Source organism: Podarcis melisellensis, assembly GCF_964234715.1.
Source record: "Podarcis melisellensis genome assembly, chromosome: 13".
Classification (NCBI taxonomy): domain Eukaryota; kingdom Metazoa; phylum Chordata; class Lepidosauria; order Squamata; family Lacertidae; genus Podarcis; species Podarcis melisellensis.
In genome coordinates this window covers 4,034,297-4,052,035 of record NC_138545.1, presented here as the reverse complement: position 1 = coordinate 4,052,035, position 17,739 = coordinate 4,034,297, and the positions used below count along the sequence as shown (strand labels likewise).

The window sequence follows — 17,739 nt, the reverse complement described above, 5'->3', positions numbered from 1 at the left end:
AGTCTCTTTCTCTCTCTCACCTGCCTGAGTTGGGGCGCAGGCAGGAATCCGTCAGGTAAAGTCACCACGTCGTTGTTGCCGCCAGTGCAGTTTCTCCCACACACACCTCCTCAAATAGACATTCTGATGTGCAGCCCTGAGGAAGATCAGAGAGCAACATGGAAAGTGCTCACTATTTTGACTTTCTGAGTTGCAGCGCAGGTAGAAATCCAACAGGTGAAGCAGCAGCCTTGCCAACAACAGAATCACTCGCAGATGCAGTTCTCATCCATGGGATTTTATTTATTCTTAAATGCTTGCAGAGGTTTGTCAGTAAGAAAGGTCCGTCTTAGGGCCGCAGTGAGAACTTCTTTGGCCTGGAAAAACAGAAGACACAACCTCTCGCTGTGTGGTAGAAATAAGACAGTGTGGTGTAGTGGTTAGTGGGTCAGACTTGAACCTGGGAGACTCCATGGAAGCTCCATGCAGACCCATCCTCAGAACTGTTTTTCCGGAATACCAATTTTCCAAGGTGACAGGAAGTTGATGGGAAATAATCATTTTCAGGGGGTTTGTGGACCCCCAGAAGCCCATCCCTTAGACCAGGGGTCAGCAACCTTTTTCAGCCGTGGGCCGGTCCACCGTCCCTCAGACCTTGTTGGGGGGCCAGACTATATTTTTGGTGGGGAAATGAACGAATTCCTATGCCCCACAAATAATCCAGAGATGCATTTTAAATAAAAGGACACATTCTTCTCATGTAAAAACACACTGATTCCCGGACCGTCCGCGGGCCGATTGAGAAGGTGATTGGGCCGGATCCGGCCCACGGGCCTTAGTTTGCCTACCCCTGCCTTAGTCCCACGTAGGGGTCCACAGACCCAAACATCAAGGATGGGTGAACAGGAAATTATTAGTATTGTAGAATAGGATGATAATTATGGAGTGTTAAACTGTGATTTTGAATCTTGAAACTAAATAAAGCATTAATGTATAAGATAAGCTTTGCCCTCAATCACCCTTCGACGCCCGGTCTTAACAAGGGAACTTGCAGCGCACGGTAATAACAGTAATTTATTATTTGTACCCTGCCCATCTGACTGGGTGTATAATGAGAACAGAGTGTGCATCTGAGCATGCACAGAGTGTGTTTCCCTACAGGTGCTGCTGGCTTGCTTAACACAAAACAGTCGGTTGTGGTTGTGCTTTCACGAGAACCGTGTGGGGAAGCACTTTGGACAACAGCAGTGAGGCAGTGAGTCACGTTTATAAGGACACTCTTGTCAGCTCATGACGACGAGACCGGATTTGAAACCAGCCTTTCGACTGGTTACATGGACTTACTTTAAAAGAAAAACCATGCATTCCGGGGCTGAGTCAACTGTCGCCGAAAGCAGGTTCTCTAACGTTACTGGATATTTCTGATGATACCCAGGAAGCTGAATTGTCAAAAGAACTGGTCTTGTATATGATGCCGGCAGCTCAAATAATAATAATTGCAACTTAGTGGGAAAGCATCCAAAATATTACACCAGACGTTGGGTACCGCTCGCTCTGGAACAGAGCTGTAAGGGAGAATATGAGGCATAATTTGAGATTTCAGCTAGAGACTCCAGAGACCTTTTGCATGATTTGTCATTCTTTTAATACATAGACAACGGAACCGTCGTCTTCGAGGCAAGCCTGGGGAAATCTGGAACGAGACCTGACAATCGGATAATGCTGACTTTCTTTATTTGGACTTCAACTGCATTTTAGTTTTAATAATAATAATAATTAATAATAATAATTTATTATTTATACCCCAGCCACTCTGGGCGGCTTCCAACAGAACACTAAAATACAACAACCTATTAAACATTAAAAGCTTCCCTAAATAGGGCTGCCTTCGGATGTCTTCTAAAAGTTTGGTAGTTATTTTTCTCTTTGACATCTGGTGGTTTTGCTTTTCACCTTTTAATTTTCGCCCGTGGCTTTTTCACAGAATCGTAGAATTGGAAGGGACCCCCCACACACACACATACAAAAACGAGCCCAAAAGCAGGTTCTTCGTGTTAACAGGTGGCAACAGGCCCTCTTTGTATGCTCAGAGTTCCTCTCGCTTAGCGGTGCCTCCTTGTAGCTGCCTCTGCTAGCCACAGGAACGCTTTCCCATAAAAAAGCGATTCTCAGGCGCACAGGTCCGCCAGAATCACACCCAAGTTTCCATGCTCTTTCTGCCAGGTCATCCTGTGTGCCGTTGTTGTCGCCCATAAATCTTTGCCTCTCAGCGATGCATACAGAGAGCACCTGCTGGTTCCTTGCCCAGTCTTGCCCGTATATGGGCAAACCTTCCTGCCGCTCCCTGCGTCTCAGGCCAGGAGCAGAAGAAGCGCTGCAAAACATCATCATCATCTCTGCTCAGAGGCACGCCCTCTCTGACTCCCTAGTAAGCTTCTAGATATCCAAAGTCACTTTATGGCTGAATTTATGCCCCAGGCGAAACTGGCAGCAGGTCACGCCAAGCCGATGTTTCAACTGAGAAGCAGGCGGCGAAATAGTGTAAACCAGCAAACGTCAGAGGGGTGGGGTATAACCAGTGCCAGATTTACATAGAAGCTAAACAAGCTATAGCTTAGGGCCCCGCTCTATTGGGGGCACCAAAAAAAATTTAAAGGGGGAAAATACTGGATGTACATTTCCAAAATATAAGATAAAAAATGAATAGAATAAAACCTACATACAGCAGCAGTGTTTTGTGTTGTGTAGGCTCTTGTGATAAGGGACTCAGGGTTAAACCACATAGCCTAGGGCTTGCCGATCAGAAGGTCGGCGGTTCGAATCCCTGCGACGGGGTGAGCTCCCGTTGCTCGGTCCCTGCTCCTGCCAACCTAGCAGTTTGAAAGCACATCAAAGTGCAAGTAGATAAATAGGTACCGCTCCAGCAGGAAGGTAAACGGCATTTCCGTGCGCTGCTCTGGTTCGCCAGAAGCGGCTTAGTCCTGCTGGCCACATGACCCGGAAGCTTTACGCCGGCTCCCTCGGCCAATAAAGTGAAATGAGCGCCACAACCCCAGAGTCGTCTGCGACGGGACCTAATGGTCAGGGGCCAGTCAGTCCCTTCCCCCCCCCCAGGAAACGCCAGCAAGAGCCGCGTGGAGCCTGTGTGCAGTTCTTGGGGGCTTTTCCCGCCTGCCTCTCGCCTGCATTTGCTCTATAAGACACACACACATTTCCCCTTATTTTTTAGGAGGGAAAAAGGGCGTCTTATGGAGTGAAAAATACGGTATATTGAATTGGCTAGATTAACAGAGGCAATTAGAGATCACGCTAGACAAGTTTCAAAAAGCATGGGGGGAATGCAGAGAATACTTTATAAAATAGTGCCCTAAAATACATACCTGGACTTGTTTCGATTAATGTTTGCAGGACACTTTGTGGTTATGATTAGAAAAATCTTAATAATTATTCATAAAGGAAACAGCTTATAAGAAGTAAATAAGGAGGCCAGATACAGGATAAAGGAAGTATTTTATATGGTTGTTTGTATTGTTGTATGTTATACTTATTGTATGTTATGTTCATGTTTAATGAGGGTGGGTTTCTGTATTGGGGGGTGGGGGGTTTATGTTATGTTGTAAATAAAATTTCCAATTAAAATTTTTTAAAGTTCTTCCTGGTGTTTAGTGAAGAGATACCGAGGGAAGATAAAAGACTGTTTATGTGTGCAACAACTGTGGCAAGAATTCTTTTAGCCCAAAAATGGAAACAGGGAGAAGTACAAACGAAAGAAGTGTGGAAGATGAAGATGATGGGACTTCGCAGAATTAGCGAAGCTGGCAGGAATTAGCAGAATTAGCGAAGAATTAGCGAAACTGGCAGAATTAGCAAAGCTGGCAGGAAAAATCCAAAACCAGCATGATCAAGTATTCCCAAAAGACTGGAGTAAATTTATAAGATACCGTATTTAAAAGATTATTGTAAACAATTAACATCACTAGCAAGGTTGTCTGAAGGCTTGTAATGAGAATTTTTCTACCTTTCTATATTTATTTAAATCTTGAGTCCTTTTGTAATGAATGCAATTAGAAACGGAAAACGCACAAAATGCAATGATATAAAGGTTAATTTTGAAAGCTGTGAGGTGGGAGGGAAGGAAGTCAATAGGCTCTAGAGAGCCAGGGAGGTAAAGTGAATAATGATGATGTGAATGTATATAATTAAATGGAAAATAAATAAAAATTATATATAAATAAATAAATAGAAAGAAAGATGTTTAATTCTGGGCTTCTTCCCTTCCCACAAGAATTTGGAAATTTATTTTTGCCATATCTTGAGGCAACCCGCTTCACCCAGTATTGGAATCATTTGAAATAAAAAGATTAATTTTGGAAGCACATTCATCTTTATAATGGAAATCCTGCCCAGAAATGTTAATTTAATTTACTCCATGTTTCAAGATTTTTTCTAATCTCTAACCAAGTTTTTGTGTCGTTATCGTGAAATAAATTTATATTCTTGGGGGGTGATCCAAATTACCAGATATTTTGCTTTTTGAGAGATTTTCATGCCCAATATTTTTTCCTAAATCATCCTTTTCTAGTTACGTTTTTAACAAGCATTTTTGTTTCGGTTATATTCACCTTAAAGCCTGCCACTTCTCCAAAGTCTTTAATCAATTCCAGCACTTTTTTCAAACTTTTTAAAGGATTTTCAGTCTTAACGTTCTTAGCAGCAAACTCCATTTCATTCCTGCGATGCTACTGTAGACTTAATGAAATTTAACATGCAAAACTGAACATGCTCAATGTATTGTTTTTCTTAATCTGGGTTGGCAAACTTATTTGACTTCCTATTTAACTTGCTCTCTCTAGCATAACAGGAATTTAGGGACATTGCAATGCATGGAATGGTGACATTGGGGCCAGGAGAGGAAATGTTAAGTTTATTTACCTAAAACGCACCTATTCCGCCAAGGCTGGAATACTGCCTTTTCTTAGCTCTCAAAACCACATTTTGCACGTGGGGGAGAAATACCATTCCGCCTCCAGGTCGCTCAGGCACCCGCTAGTATGAGTTTGGGGAAGGAATCCAGTCCGGGATTTCCAGGCGACCCACTCACCTGCGCCCAAGGCGCCGCTTTTACAAGGGCGGGGCAGCGTCTAAGAAAACCCGGCCTGGATTTCGGCCAGAATCAGGGCGCCAGATTCAGCCAGTAAAAGGTGCAATTCTCCAACAAGGCCAGTAGATGGCGCCCTTGCCGCAGCCCTGCCGGAGGATTCTCAATATTTTTGCAATATTTGCAACCATTCACAGAGGGGGCGCTGTTGTATTTGTGGATAGCGAACCTGATAGGATCGGGCACACGTCCACAAGCTGAGAGTGAAAGCGTTTTAATGATCCAGTGCCGGATTTATGTATAAGCTAAACAAGTTATAGCTTAGGACCCCACTCTCTTGGGGGCCCCAAAAAATTAAAGGGGGGGAAAACTGGATCTACATTTCCAAAATATAAGATAAAAAACAAATAAAATAAAACCTACATACAGCAACAGGGTTTTGTCTTCTGTAGGCTCCTAGGATGTCAGTCAGGGGTCCCGCCTGCTCCCTAAAATATCACTGGTTTGCTAATTTCTTAGGAGAAAAGCGATGACAAACCTAGACAGCATCTTAAAAAGCAGAGACATCACCTTGCCAACAAAGGTCCGTATAGTTAAAGCTCTGGTTTTCACAGTAGTGATGTATGGAAGTGAGAGCTGGACAATAAAGAAGGCTAATCGCCGAAGAATTGATGCTTTTGAATTCTGGTGCTGGAGGAGACTCTTGAGAGTCCCATGGACTGCAAGAAGATCAAACCTCTCCATTCTGAAGGAAATCAGCCCTGAGTGCTCACTGGACTTGGAGCACTTTGAAACTGAGCAGAAATCAGGACTGGAATTGCCCAAAAAAGATGTTAGACTGTTTTTGTACACCACTACAGCGCCCCTATAAAATTATTAGCCAAATTAGGGACGCGGGTGGCGTTGTGGGTTAAACCACAGAGCCTAGGACTTGCCGATCAGAAGGTCAGCGGTTCGAATTCCCATTACGGGGTGAGCTCCCGTTGCTCAGTCCCTGCTCCTGCCAACCTAGCAGTTCGAAAGCACGTCAAAGTGCAAGTAGATAAATAGGTACCGCTCCGGTGGGAAGGTAAACGGCGTTTCCGTGCGCTGCTCTGGTTTGCCAGAAGCGGCTTAGTCCTGCTGGCCACATGGCCCAGAAGCTGTACGCCGGCTCCCTCGGCCAGTAAAGCGAGATGAGCGCCGCAACCCCAGAGTCAGCCACAACTGGACCTAATGGTCAGGGGTCCCTTTACCTTTACCTACAGCGTCACTATAAAATTATTAGCCAAAAATTAGAAATCCCAAGAAATCCCAACAATAGAAGAATGGCAGATGAAGATGTTAGACTTTTTGTAGCTAGTCGACCTGACTGGAAGAATCCACGATCAGAAAGAAGAGGAATATCAAGAAGAATGGGAGAAATTGAAAGACTGTTTAGCCAAATACTGTAACATAAGATAAGCAGAATCACTTGGAAGTACCAAATAGGCCTAGGATTCGAGTAAGAATGAATTATAAAATACTTTTGACTTAGATAACAATGAAAAGTAAAGAAGATAGTAAATTGAAGGAGTTAATTAGATTAGAAATAGGATATTGGAGAGCTGTTACAAAGTGATTCAATGAAATTCAGTAAGGGGGGATTAGAGGAAGTCACTTAACAATGAAAAGTAAATTAGGTCTTAAAGAAACAGGTGTTTATATGTTTGCTTTTGCTTTTTAACATTGTAATGTTTCTCTTTTTTCTTTGTGTGTTATATTTGTTATAAATTTGGAAAATCAATAATAATAATAATAAATTTTAAAAGAAACTGAGCAGAAATCCCATGCAGGCATCTGGGTGTGTGTGTGTATATCTTGAGATCTTTTCCCGTAAGACAAGGGATCTGGAGTTGAGGCACATGAAACAGAGACTCTCTTGCACATGGGACGCACGTGTGTTGTTGTGGTCCAGCCCTTTGCGATGGTGCCACACACACCCACACACCCGTTCCTCTGAAACTAGAGGATGGCAGAGACACCTGTTCCAGCGACATCCAAGGATGAGATCTGGTGGATTACGACTTCAGGGTCATTTGAGGACTTCAGGGACCTACGGGGCATATATTATTGTTGCTGCTGCTGTTGCTGTTATTATTTAAATGTCTAGCCTGCTTTCCTCCTGAAGCAGCAAAACAGAGCAATCGGAAATAAAATTAAGAATGTCTTCAAAACGTTACGGCCAGGCAATTTCCTTCTTCTCCTTTGACAACGTCCGGAGCCCACAGCTCAGCTGCTGAGCGTCTGCTTGGCTTGCAGAAGGCGGCAAATTCAATCCCCAAATACACCTGGGAGAGATTCCTGCTCTGAAATCCTGGGGTGCTGCTGCCAGTCAGAACTGTACTGGAAGAAGAACCCCGATGTTCTGGCTTTGCAGAAGGCAGCTGCCTACGTGATTGTCGTTCAAAGGTAAATAAACTCAGTTTAAAATGACATTTGAAAAGCCGAATCTGCTAAAATGCAGACAAATGAAACAGCATACACCATATTTTTTGCTCCATAAGATGCACCTGACCATAAAGGTAAAGGGACCCCTGACCATTAGGTCCAGTCACGGACGACTCTGGGGTCGTCTTGCTTTATTGGCCGAGGAAGCCGGCGTACAGCTTCCACGGCCAGGCTCTCCTGTCTTCCACTGCCTCCTGCACTTTGGTCAAACTCATGCTGGTCGCTTCGAGAACACTATCCCACCATCTCATCCTCCGTCGTCCCCTTCTCCTTGTGCCCTCCATCTTTCCCAGCATCAGGGTCTTTTCCAGGGAGACTTCTCTTCTCACGAGGTGGCCAAAGTATTGGAGCCTCAGCTTCAGGATCTGTCCTTCCAGTGAGCACTCAGGGCTGATTTCCTTCAGAATGGAGAGGTTTGATCTTCTTGCAGTCCATAGGACTTTCCAGAGTCTCCTCCAGCACCAGAATTCAAAAGCATCCATTCTTCGGCGATCAGCCTTCTTTATGGTCCAGCTCTCACTTCCATACGTCACTACGTACTGGGAAAACCATAGCTTTTACTATACGGACCTTTGTTGGCAAGGTGATGTCTCTGCTTTTTAAGATGCTGTCTAGGTTTGTCATTGTGTATAAATAATAAATTATTATTATTATTATTATTATTATTATTATTATTATTATTATTATTATTACATATAATAAAACCTCTTCCTTTTCGCCTTCTGCAAACCTTACCCTATCCCACAAGAGCAGACCAACTGAATTACTGCAATTGATTGCATCTTTCCAGTCAGGTTGTACTTTTTTCCAAAGGTTGCAGGATGAAGCCTGCCATCTTGGCAGTTCAGAATGCCTGCCGATGCCACCCTGCGGGAAAGACTTCCTAAAGGGGTTGTGCCAGTCACGAGGGCCTCCGTGTTCCCAGAGAAAGGTAAGCGGCTGGCTGACCCTTCAGACACAGAGGCCACGAGATCCCACATGCCTCCCGCTGAGTTCTTGACATTTGACGGCTCTGATGGATGATCGCGGTCTAAAAATACAGGCCCTGGGCACCGTCGCAACCTCGTGCGGCCAGTATCACTCCCCTCCCTCTGGCACAAGAGGCCCTTTTTGCTGCCTACTCCTCCTCTCAACCAGCCTGCAGCCATTCATTCCGTCTCCCAAATCATAGAATGCTGGGAGGGACACCTGGGGGTCATTTAGCCCAACCCCCACTCCAATGCAGGAATATTTTGCCCAACATGCTGCTCGAACCCACAACCCTGAGATTCCATGTTGTACCAACTGAGCTTTGTGATGAACTCATCGTTTCCTCATCCGTTTGTTAAATCCGTCCCTCGCTTTACCTCGCCCAAGGAAACCAAAGTGACTTACAGCAATCAAACAATTGCTTAATGGTCCTAAGGTAAAGGTAAAGGGACCCCTGACCATTAGGTATAGTTGTGGCCGACTCTGGGGTTGCGGCGCCCATCTCGCTTTACTGGCCGAGGGAGCCGGCGTACAGCTTCCGGGTCATGTGGCCAGCAGGACTAAGCCGCTTCTGGCGAACCAGAGCAGCGCACGGAAACACCGTTGACCTTCCCGCCAGAGTGGTACCTATTTATCTACTTGAACTTTGACGTGCTTTCAAACTGCTAGGTTGGCAGGAGCAGGGACCGAGCAGCGGGAGCTCACCCCGTTGCGGGGATTCGAACCGCCGACCTTCTGATCGGCAAGTCCTAGGCTCTGTGGTTTAACCCACGGCCATCCACGTCCCTGCTACCCTGAGTAGTACTGAGTTAAAAGAGGAATGCAAATGGGTAAAATTGATGGTAATTGCAGCCAGGCAGGTTATAGCGAGTAATTGGGAAAATGCAGAAGAGCTAGGGGTGAACCAATGGAGGAAAAAACTGAATAATATTAGAATATTAGAATACTTAACTGTGAAGATACATAGAAGGAAAGGGTTTAAGGTCAGTGAGAAAGAGGAGATTGGTTTGAGAATATATTGAATTATTTGAGTAGGTTTGAACAATTTGGGGCAATTAAAATGTGAAAAGTTAAATAAACCTTGTGGAAGGAGGAGTTTTAAGGTATATAAAAGTGTACATATAGTTGATTTGAATATGTTGTTATTGAATATTATTGAATACGTATATTATTGAATATTGTATACCCAATGTATCAGCCGCCTGGGGGGTTTCACTCTGTTTTGGTGGTTGGTAAAAAATAATTTATTTATTTTTAATTGCTTAATTTTTTGCTGCTGGTTTTCCTCCCCACCTTGCAAAAATAAACCCGTTTGCATAAAAACTTGCTGGATCGAGGCCATCTGGCCCAGTGTCCTTCTCTCACACTGGCCAGACAGATGCCAAGGGAAACCTCAAGCAGGATTCGAACACAAGATCCCTCTCCCCTCATCTGCCTCCAGCTGGGAAGGCAGAGCATGGCAGACATCCCATAGTCCTCTTCTCCTCTACGAATTTGTCCAACCCAATTTTAAAGCCTTTGGGATTAGTGTCCCCCCACTGGCTCTTGTGGCAGGGAGTTCCGCAGATTAACTTGCAAAGAAGGGCCCTGCCCTGGATCTTCCAACAACCAGGAAGGTTCGAAACCGGAGCCTGGGGGGGAAAGGTCAAGGAGAGGTGCCTCTGAGCACGTGCAGAGATCCAGCAGCCTCTGGATTCAAGGCCTGGGGCAGCGGCAGCCATCACAGCGTCCTCCTGCAGCCGCTATCCACCTCAGCCAGCCTCGCCAATAGTCAGGGATAATGGGAATTGTAGTTCTTGACGCCTGGCGGGCACCTTGTTGGCTAAGCCTGACCCGGAGCTAAACTTTTTATTTTCTGGTTTTACCTCCTTCCTGCCAGCAGAGGGAGCTCACATCCCAAGGGACTCTGTGACCTTGGGAGCCAGATTTTTTCAGAACCATAAAATTGGAAATGACCTAAAAGGTCATCCAGCCCAGCCCCGTCTTACAGGCCGCGGGAGAAAAACTGTCCCTGTCCAGAGGTTAGCTGGATATCGTCCCCTGGAATCCTGGCTTGGCCTTGCACACCTCACACATTGGAACCCATCCCTTGACTAGAACTGGGTGCAATGGGAACTGTAGTCCAAGGCAGTTAGAGGGCACCTCGTTGGGGAAGGTTGGCGTGCAGGTTTTTAATGGGGGAAGGGTGTCCTTTCCCAGCTCTACCAGGAGATGCCGAGGGACTAAAACCGGACTCTTCTGCACTCAAAGCAGGTGTCCTGTTGGTTTTTTGTATTTATGCTCTCCCCAGGGAAGTTAGCGTGGCACCTTCATTATACACCTTTATTATGCATTTTGTGGTTTTATATCTTGATTTTATTTTGTGAGCCACCCTGGTGGTATAGGGCGATATACAAATTCAATAAATAATAATAATAATAATAATAATAATAATAATAATAATATATGTTGCTTGGTTGCAGGAAACCTCGATGGAGTTTACAAAAAGACTAAAATGGTTATAATTATTAATAGAAAAACCTGAGCATTCATTAAAACCAGCAATAAACTGAAAATTTGTCAGCGTTCCACGTATCTAGGCAGCCGTGTCTAAACAAAAAACCCTTTTTATTATTATGTATTATTGATTCCCGCATCTTAAAAAGCAGAGACATCACCTTGCCGACAAAGGTCCGTATAGTAAAAGCTCTGGTTTTCCCAGTAGTGATGTATGGAAGTGAGAGCTGGACCATAAAGAAGACTAATCGCCGGAGAATGGATGCTTTTGAATTCTGGTGCTGGAGGAGACTCTTGAGAGTCCCATGGACTGCAAGAAGACCAAAGCTCTCCATTCTGAAGGAAATCAGCCCTGAGTGCTCACTGGAAGGACAGATCCTGAAGCTGAGGCTCCAAGACTTTGGCCACCTCAGGAGAAGAGAAGACTCCCTGGAAAAGACCCTGATGTTGGGAAAGATGGAGGGCGCAAGGAGAAAGGGACGAAGGAGGACGAGATGGTGGGACAGTGTTCTCGAAGCCACAAACATGAGTTTGACCAAACTGCGAGAGGCAGTGGAAGACAGGAGGGCCTGGCATGCTCTGGTCCAGGGGGTCACAAAGAGGCGGACACGACTCAACAACAATTATTGATTCCATGATTCAAGAAACGTAAGGAGATTCTTCGCTAAAAGGGTGTCCATTTCAAATCCCTTTGGGAGTCCCAGAGGTGATGGATAGCTGCCAAATTTGGGTCCAAGTGAATGCCAGCATGGCTGAACAGTTGCGTAAGTCTATTTTACTCCCCCTCCCACTGGCAGATAAACTGCCCCCCCTTTCCCCATCCTGGCTCCCAATCTCCCCTTCTTCAAACCCACACGAAACCCAGTACCCTCTTTTTCCTCCTAGGGGCTGGGGGAAGCTGGTTGAACCTGCTGAGAGACGGGAGCTGCAGCTTGCGGACTATTTTCGGAGAAGTTGAGCCGGGTGCCAGCAATGTGTGACTCTCGTCTGCTGGGAAGGGGGGCGTCCCTGGGGAGGGAGGGGTGTCTGAAGGACATCAAGGCTTCTCTAAAGGCCACCCAAGGGGACAGCTGACACGAGACTTGGGGGGGTAGAGAGACAGGGAAGACCTTTTCCTCTCTCTTACCCCCCCACACACTTTCCCTCTCTGGCTTTGAACTCAAATATCAGGTTGCTTCCTCGCCCCCAGGAGAGAGAGAGAGGCCTGAGGATTGTTGTGATGTCAAAAAAAAAAGCCACAGGCCAGTTATATCTTTATGAACACCCCGGCCAAAATGTCACAAAGGGGCAGAGAAGAAGAAGACGGTTTTAATGGATCTAAGCGTGAATTGCAGGCAGTGCCGGATTTATGTAGAAGCCAAGCAAGCTATAGTTTAGGGCCCCACTCTCTTGGGGGCCATAGCTGTCAACCTTTCCCTTTTCTTGCGAGGAATCCTATTCGGAATAAGGGAATTTCCCTTTAAAAAAGGGAAACGTTGACAGCTATGCTTGGGGCCCTCCAATTTTTTTTTCAAAATATAAGATAAAAAAACCGAGAAAATGAAACCTGTGTTTGCATTATTACACTGTTATCTCGGGTTACAGACGCTTCAGGTTACAGATGCTTCAGGTTACAGACTCCGCTAACCCAGATATAGTACCTCGGGTTAAGAACTTTGCTTCAGGATGACAACAGAAATCGTGCGGCGGGAGGCCCCATTAGCTAAAGTGGTTCTTCAGGTTAAGAATAGACCTCTGGAATGAATCAAATACTTAACCCGAGGTACCACTGTATAATAATAATAATAATAATAATAATAATAATAATAATAATAATAATAATTTATTTATACCCTGCCCTCCTCAGCCAGAGCCGGGTTCAGGGCAGCTAACACCAGTAAAATTACAGTAAAAACATAATGGGGGAGGCGGGGACCAATTTAAAATACAGGTTAAAATGCAATTTAAAATGCAGCCTCATTTTAAAAGTAGCCCATTTTAAGTTAGAGCCCATTTTAAGTTAGAGCTTAATAATTATTTCACTACAGTGGTACCTCGGGTTACATATGCTTCAGGTTACACACTCCGCTAGCCCAGAAATGGTGCTTCAGGTTAAGAACTTTGCTTCAGGATGAGAACAGAAATCACATGGCGGCGGCAGCAGGAGGCCCCATTAGCTAAAGTGGTGCTTCAGGTTAAGAACAGTTTCAGGTTCTGGAACAAATTAAGTACTTAACCCGAGGTACCACTGCATTAATATACTTCTTTTTAATTGTATTTCAGTTCCACAACTACTTTGATAAAATACATATTTTATTATGTGCAAATGGCTTTAGATACCTATTAGGTCCATAAATTGCCATATAGCATATATTCAACACATACAAAAAGGTGAAGCTCAGCTCTGAACCCTCAGACAACCCTGTGAGGTAGGCTGGGCTGCGGGGGGGGGTATGCTGCTGATGGGAGTTGTAGTCCCAGGAATCTGCTTGTTAACCAATAATTATAATAATTTATTATTTATACCCTGCCCATCCGGCTGGGTTTCCCCCAGCCACTCTGGGCGGCTTCCAACAGAACATTAAAATACAATAACCTATTAAACATTAAAAGCTTCCCTGAACAGGGCTGCCTTCAGATGTCTTCTAAAAGTCAGATAGTTGCTTCTTTCCTTGACATCTGGTGGGAGGGCGTTCCACAGGGTGGGAGCCACCACTGAGAAGGCCCTCTGCCTGGTTCCCTGCAACCTCACTTCTCGCAGGGAGGGAACCGCCAGAAGGTCCTCAGAGCTGGCAGAATGATGGGGGTGGAGACGCTCCTTCAGGTCTACTGGGCCTTTGAGGCCGTTTAGGGCTTTCAAGGTCAGCACCAACACTTTGAATTGTGTTTGAAACGTACTGGGAGCCAATGGAGGTCTTTTGGGACTGGTGTTATGTGGTCTCCCAGTCCCCAGTCTAGCTGCCGCATTCTGGATTAGTTGTAGTTTCGGGGTCACCTTCAAAGGTAGCCCCACATAGAGCGCATGGCAGTAGTCCAAGCGGGAGATAACCAGAGCATGCACCACTCTGGCGAGACAGTCCACGGGCAGGGAGGGTCTCATCCTGCGCACCAGATGGAGCTGGTAGGCAGCTGCCCTGGACACAGAATTGACCTGCGCCTCCATGGACAGCGGTGAGTCCAGAATGACTTCTAGGCTGCACACCTGGTCCTTCAGGGGCACAGTTGCCCCATTCAGGACCAAGGCATATCCAAGAGTTTTTTGGGGGCCTTAAACTACAGCTTGTTTAGTTTATACGTAAATCCGGCACTGCATACACCACGAAGCCTCTAAAAAAAGAAAAGCGATGGAAAAAGCAGAGTGTGGGAGACAGAAGCTTTTCCTGGGAGCGACTCTTCCACCGATTAGGAGAAGCGCTTGCCCTTCCCACGCCCTTGAGAACCGGGGAGCCAAGGGGACATCTAGTCCAACCCCCTGCAAAGACGGTGGGCTTCCTTTGCGCCCATTTCACGGAGTGGAACCACTGAGGCGCGTCCCTCGATTTCCCCCCTTTCGCGACCCCGTCCGGGGAGCCAGCCAGGAGCTGCTGCCCGCCCCGCCGGGCCTGGTGCCAGCCCAGCCAGCCAGCCAATGGAAGCAGGCGGGGCGGGGCGGGGGGGCGTGCTCCTTGCTTTGCCCCCTGCCCAGCCCAGCCCAGCCCTGGCCAAACTGCAGACCTGCCAGCCGCCCGGGAGCTCTTGCCACGAGGGTCTCGCCCAGTCCTCCTTCCTCGCGGCTTTCTCCTTCCCCTCTTCTCTACAGCTCTCTCCTCCTCACCCCGATTTCCCTGCTCTTTGAAGACCCTCAACTTTCTTTCTTTCTTTCTTTCTTTCTTTCTTTCTTTCTTTCTTTCTTTCTTTCTTTCTTTCTTTCTTTCTTTCTTTCTTTCTTGTTTCCCTCTTGCCCATCTCGCCTCCCCTCTGTCCTCTCTTTAGAATTATTCCTCTATCTCACAATTTCACCTTTCCTCTGCTTCCTTGACACTCCCTCTCTATACTCCCTTATTTTTTCTTTCCTTCCCTCCATCTGTCTGTCCTTCACACTCTCTCTTTCCTCCCTTTCCTTCCTTCCTTCCTTCCTTCCTTCCATACATCCGCCTGTCCTTCACTCTCTTTCTTTCCTTCCTTCCTTCCTTCCTTCTTTCTTTCCTTCCCTCCATCTGCCTGTCCTTCACTCCCTCTTTCCTTCCTTCCTTCCTTCCTTCCTTCCTTCCTTCCTTCCTTCCTTCCTTCCTTCCTTTCTTTCTTTCTTTCTTTCTTTCTTCTTCCTTCCTTCCTTCCCTCCATCTATCCTTCACTCCCTCTCTTCATTCTTCCTTCCCTTCATCCGTCTCTTATTCCATCAAACTTTCCCCTCTCTCTTTCCACCTGTTTTTTTCCCCTCTCTCTCTCTCCACCTGTTTCCCCCTCTCTCTTTCTCCCTCCCTCTCTCCCTCCTTTCACCTGTTCCCCTCTTCCCTACATTCCTCCCCTGAGGACATTTCCGGACTCCCCCTTTTCTTGTTTTCAATCCTTATTATCCCCACACCTCCAACCCCCGCCTTGACCTTGACTTTGGATTTAAACGCATTTCCCCAAAGAAGAAGGGCCGGCCTTTAAGCGAAAGAGAAGACGACTCTCTGCGTCATCTCGAGCAGGATTCGAACTCGCCACAGCCCCAGGCGCCGCCGGAGAAATGCCAGCCGGTTTCCAGCAGATACGGAGAGAGGACGAGGACGAGGTAAATGCTGGGTTGGGGGGCTGGAGAAGAGAAGACAGTGGGTGGTGGGGTGCTGAGACCCAAAGCTCAAGGAGACAAATAGATTTGAGAGCACATTTTGGGGGGTTGTTGCTTTTTCTGGGGTTGCTCAGAATATTCCATCGCCGACCAACGTATCTTTAAATGCCTCCGAGTTGTGGCTTGAAATTAAGAGTTGGGTTTCACGCCGGATCATGCAAGCAACTATTTATACCCTCTTAGTTCAGGGTGTTCCCTGTGACTGTGAAATGAGGGTCATGTTTACTCAGAGGTTAAGCCACGCTGTCTGCAGCGGGGCGTCTCCCCAAGTCGCTTTTCACCCAATTGCGTAACTTTCCCCTTTTCTTGCGAGGAATCCTATTTGGAATAAGGGAATTTTTTTAAAAAGGGAAACGTTGACAGCTATGCTCAATTGTGGCTCTCAGAGGCTTCCAGAATAGGTGCTAATTGCATTCGTCGCAGCGGGTGGGTCTGGATGACCCTCGAGTGTCCCTTTCTGACTCCACAGCTCTGTAATTCTATGGCGAATGCTCCTCGCACAAACAAGTTCTTTGCAGTGTCCGGGGTTGATTTATCGCAATATCTGTTCAGCTTCCGCTTCCGCTTGGTTCTGGTTTTGCCCACCCAACGATCTCCCTGCAAGGCGGACCTCTGAGCTGGGAAGAGAGGCAGTCTTAGTTTTCAGCCATAGAGGCAGCAAGGGAATTGGGCCCTGATTTCACCTCTAGGGATTTTTGAGCTTCCGTATCATTCCACTGAAAACATTGCCTCTGAGCATGTGCAAAGTGCCTTTCGCGCCGAGCCTTGTTCTTTGCAGAATCACCACGCCTAGAAGACCCAGAAGAATGACAGGGCTTGTGGGTTGCAGGAATGGATGAGCCCCATGGGAGGGAGGGCAGAAAACAGGCCTCTTGCCAAGAACCCAAGGCGTTTTTCACGTTTTCAAAATGGTGGGTTTCTAGACCTCATGGAGTTTCGGGAATCCAGTCACCGAGCCGTGTTTGCTAGCAAAGTTTTTAACGCTCAGTGGAGAAACCGGATATTTTTTATGGGACGTGTAATGGATTGTCTTCTTTGCGGCACGCCCGTTGTGACCCATTGCAGCCTGGAAGGAATAAAATAATAATAATTATAGAGTTGAAATGCACCCAAAGGTCATCTAGTCCAATCCGCTGAAATGCAGGGATTGCGGGAATGCTTTCTTTTGTTTGGGGACAGTCTCCGCGTTCGGGTGCCACGTTGCAAGGAACTGTGTCCGACCCAGCTCCTTTCGAGTGGATTTCATTTTGCGTGCTCGGGGTCTGAGTGCGAATCGTGCCCGTTTGCCAACACAAGCCAGATCCCTTGATCTCGAGGAGGGAGCGGAAAAGCTGCATTATACCACTCCAGACCGGCACTCTGATTCCTTGCAAAAGGCTTGAGAGGGGTTATTTAGCTGCGAATCCCAAATCCAGGGGGCTGGACTGGATGTCCTTAGGGTAACCCCTTCCAACTCCCCCATTCTGTGATTCTTTGAGAAGTGTGCTGCCTCCGAGAATACAGACCTTGTGGCTCCAAGGCTTTACCTTCTTTTAATGCTATCCGAGTTGATGCCATTGCTACGTCTCGCGGCAGCGAGCGCCGCAGCCGAGCTATGCTCTGTGTGTAGCTTGGCTCGCTTACGCGAGCAATGCAGGGACACAAAAAAGCTGTTGTGCACTGAGTTGGATCTATCTCAGTGTTGCCCGCACTGACTGCCAGCAATTCTCCAGGGTTTGGGGCAGGGGATAATGCCGGATGCTCTGTCACTGAGCTCTAGTCAGACCAGATGAAAATAAAATAAAATAAAATAAAATAAAATAAAATAAAATAATAATAATAATAATAATAATAATAATAATAATAATTTTTTATTTATACCCCGCCTTCCCCAGCCAAGGCCGGGCTTAGAGCGGCTTACAAGCAATAAAAAAAACAAGTTGAATGAATACAACTT

The 17,739-nt window shown here is 46.4% G+C and overlaps 1 protein-coding gene across 1 annotated transcript in view; it reads left to right on the top strand.

Annotated features, from left to right (window-relative positions):
- The first annotated feature begins 15,299 nt into the window (after nucleotides 1–15,299).
- The window catches only part of SLC2A4 (solute carrier family 2 member 4), a 52,595-nt gene continuing 50,155 nt past the window's right edge, over nucleotides 15,300–17,739 (top strand). Inside the window, exon 1 of the mRNA XM_081886868.1 lies at nucleotides 15,300–15,746. Within this exon, the coding sequence (XP_081742994.1) occupies nucleotides 15,702–15,746 (45 nt within the window). The 5' untranslated portion in view covers nucleotides 15,300–15,701. The remainder of the gene's footprint in view (nucleotides 15,747–17,739) is intronic.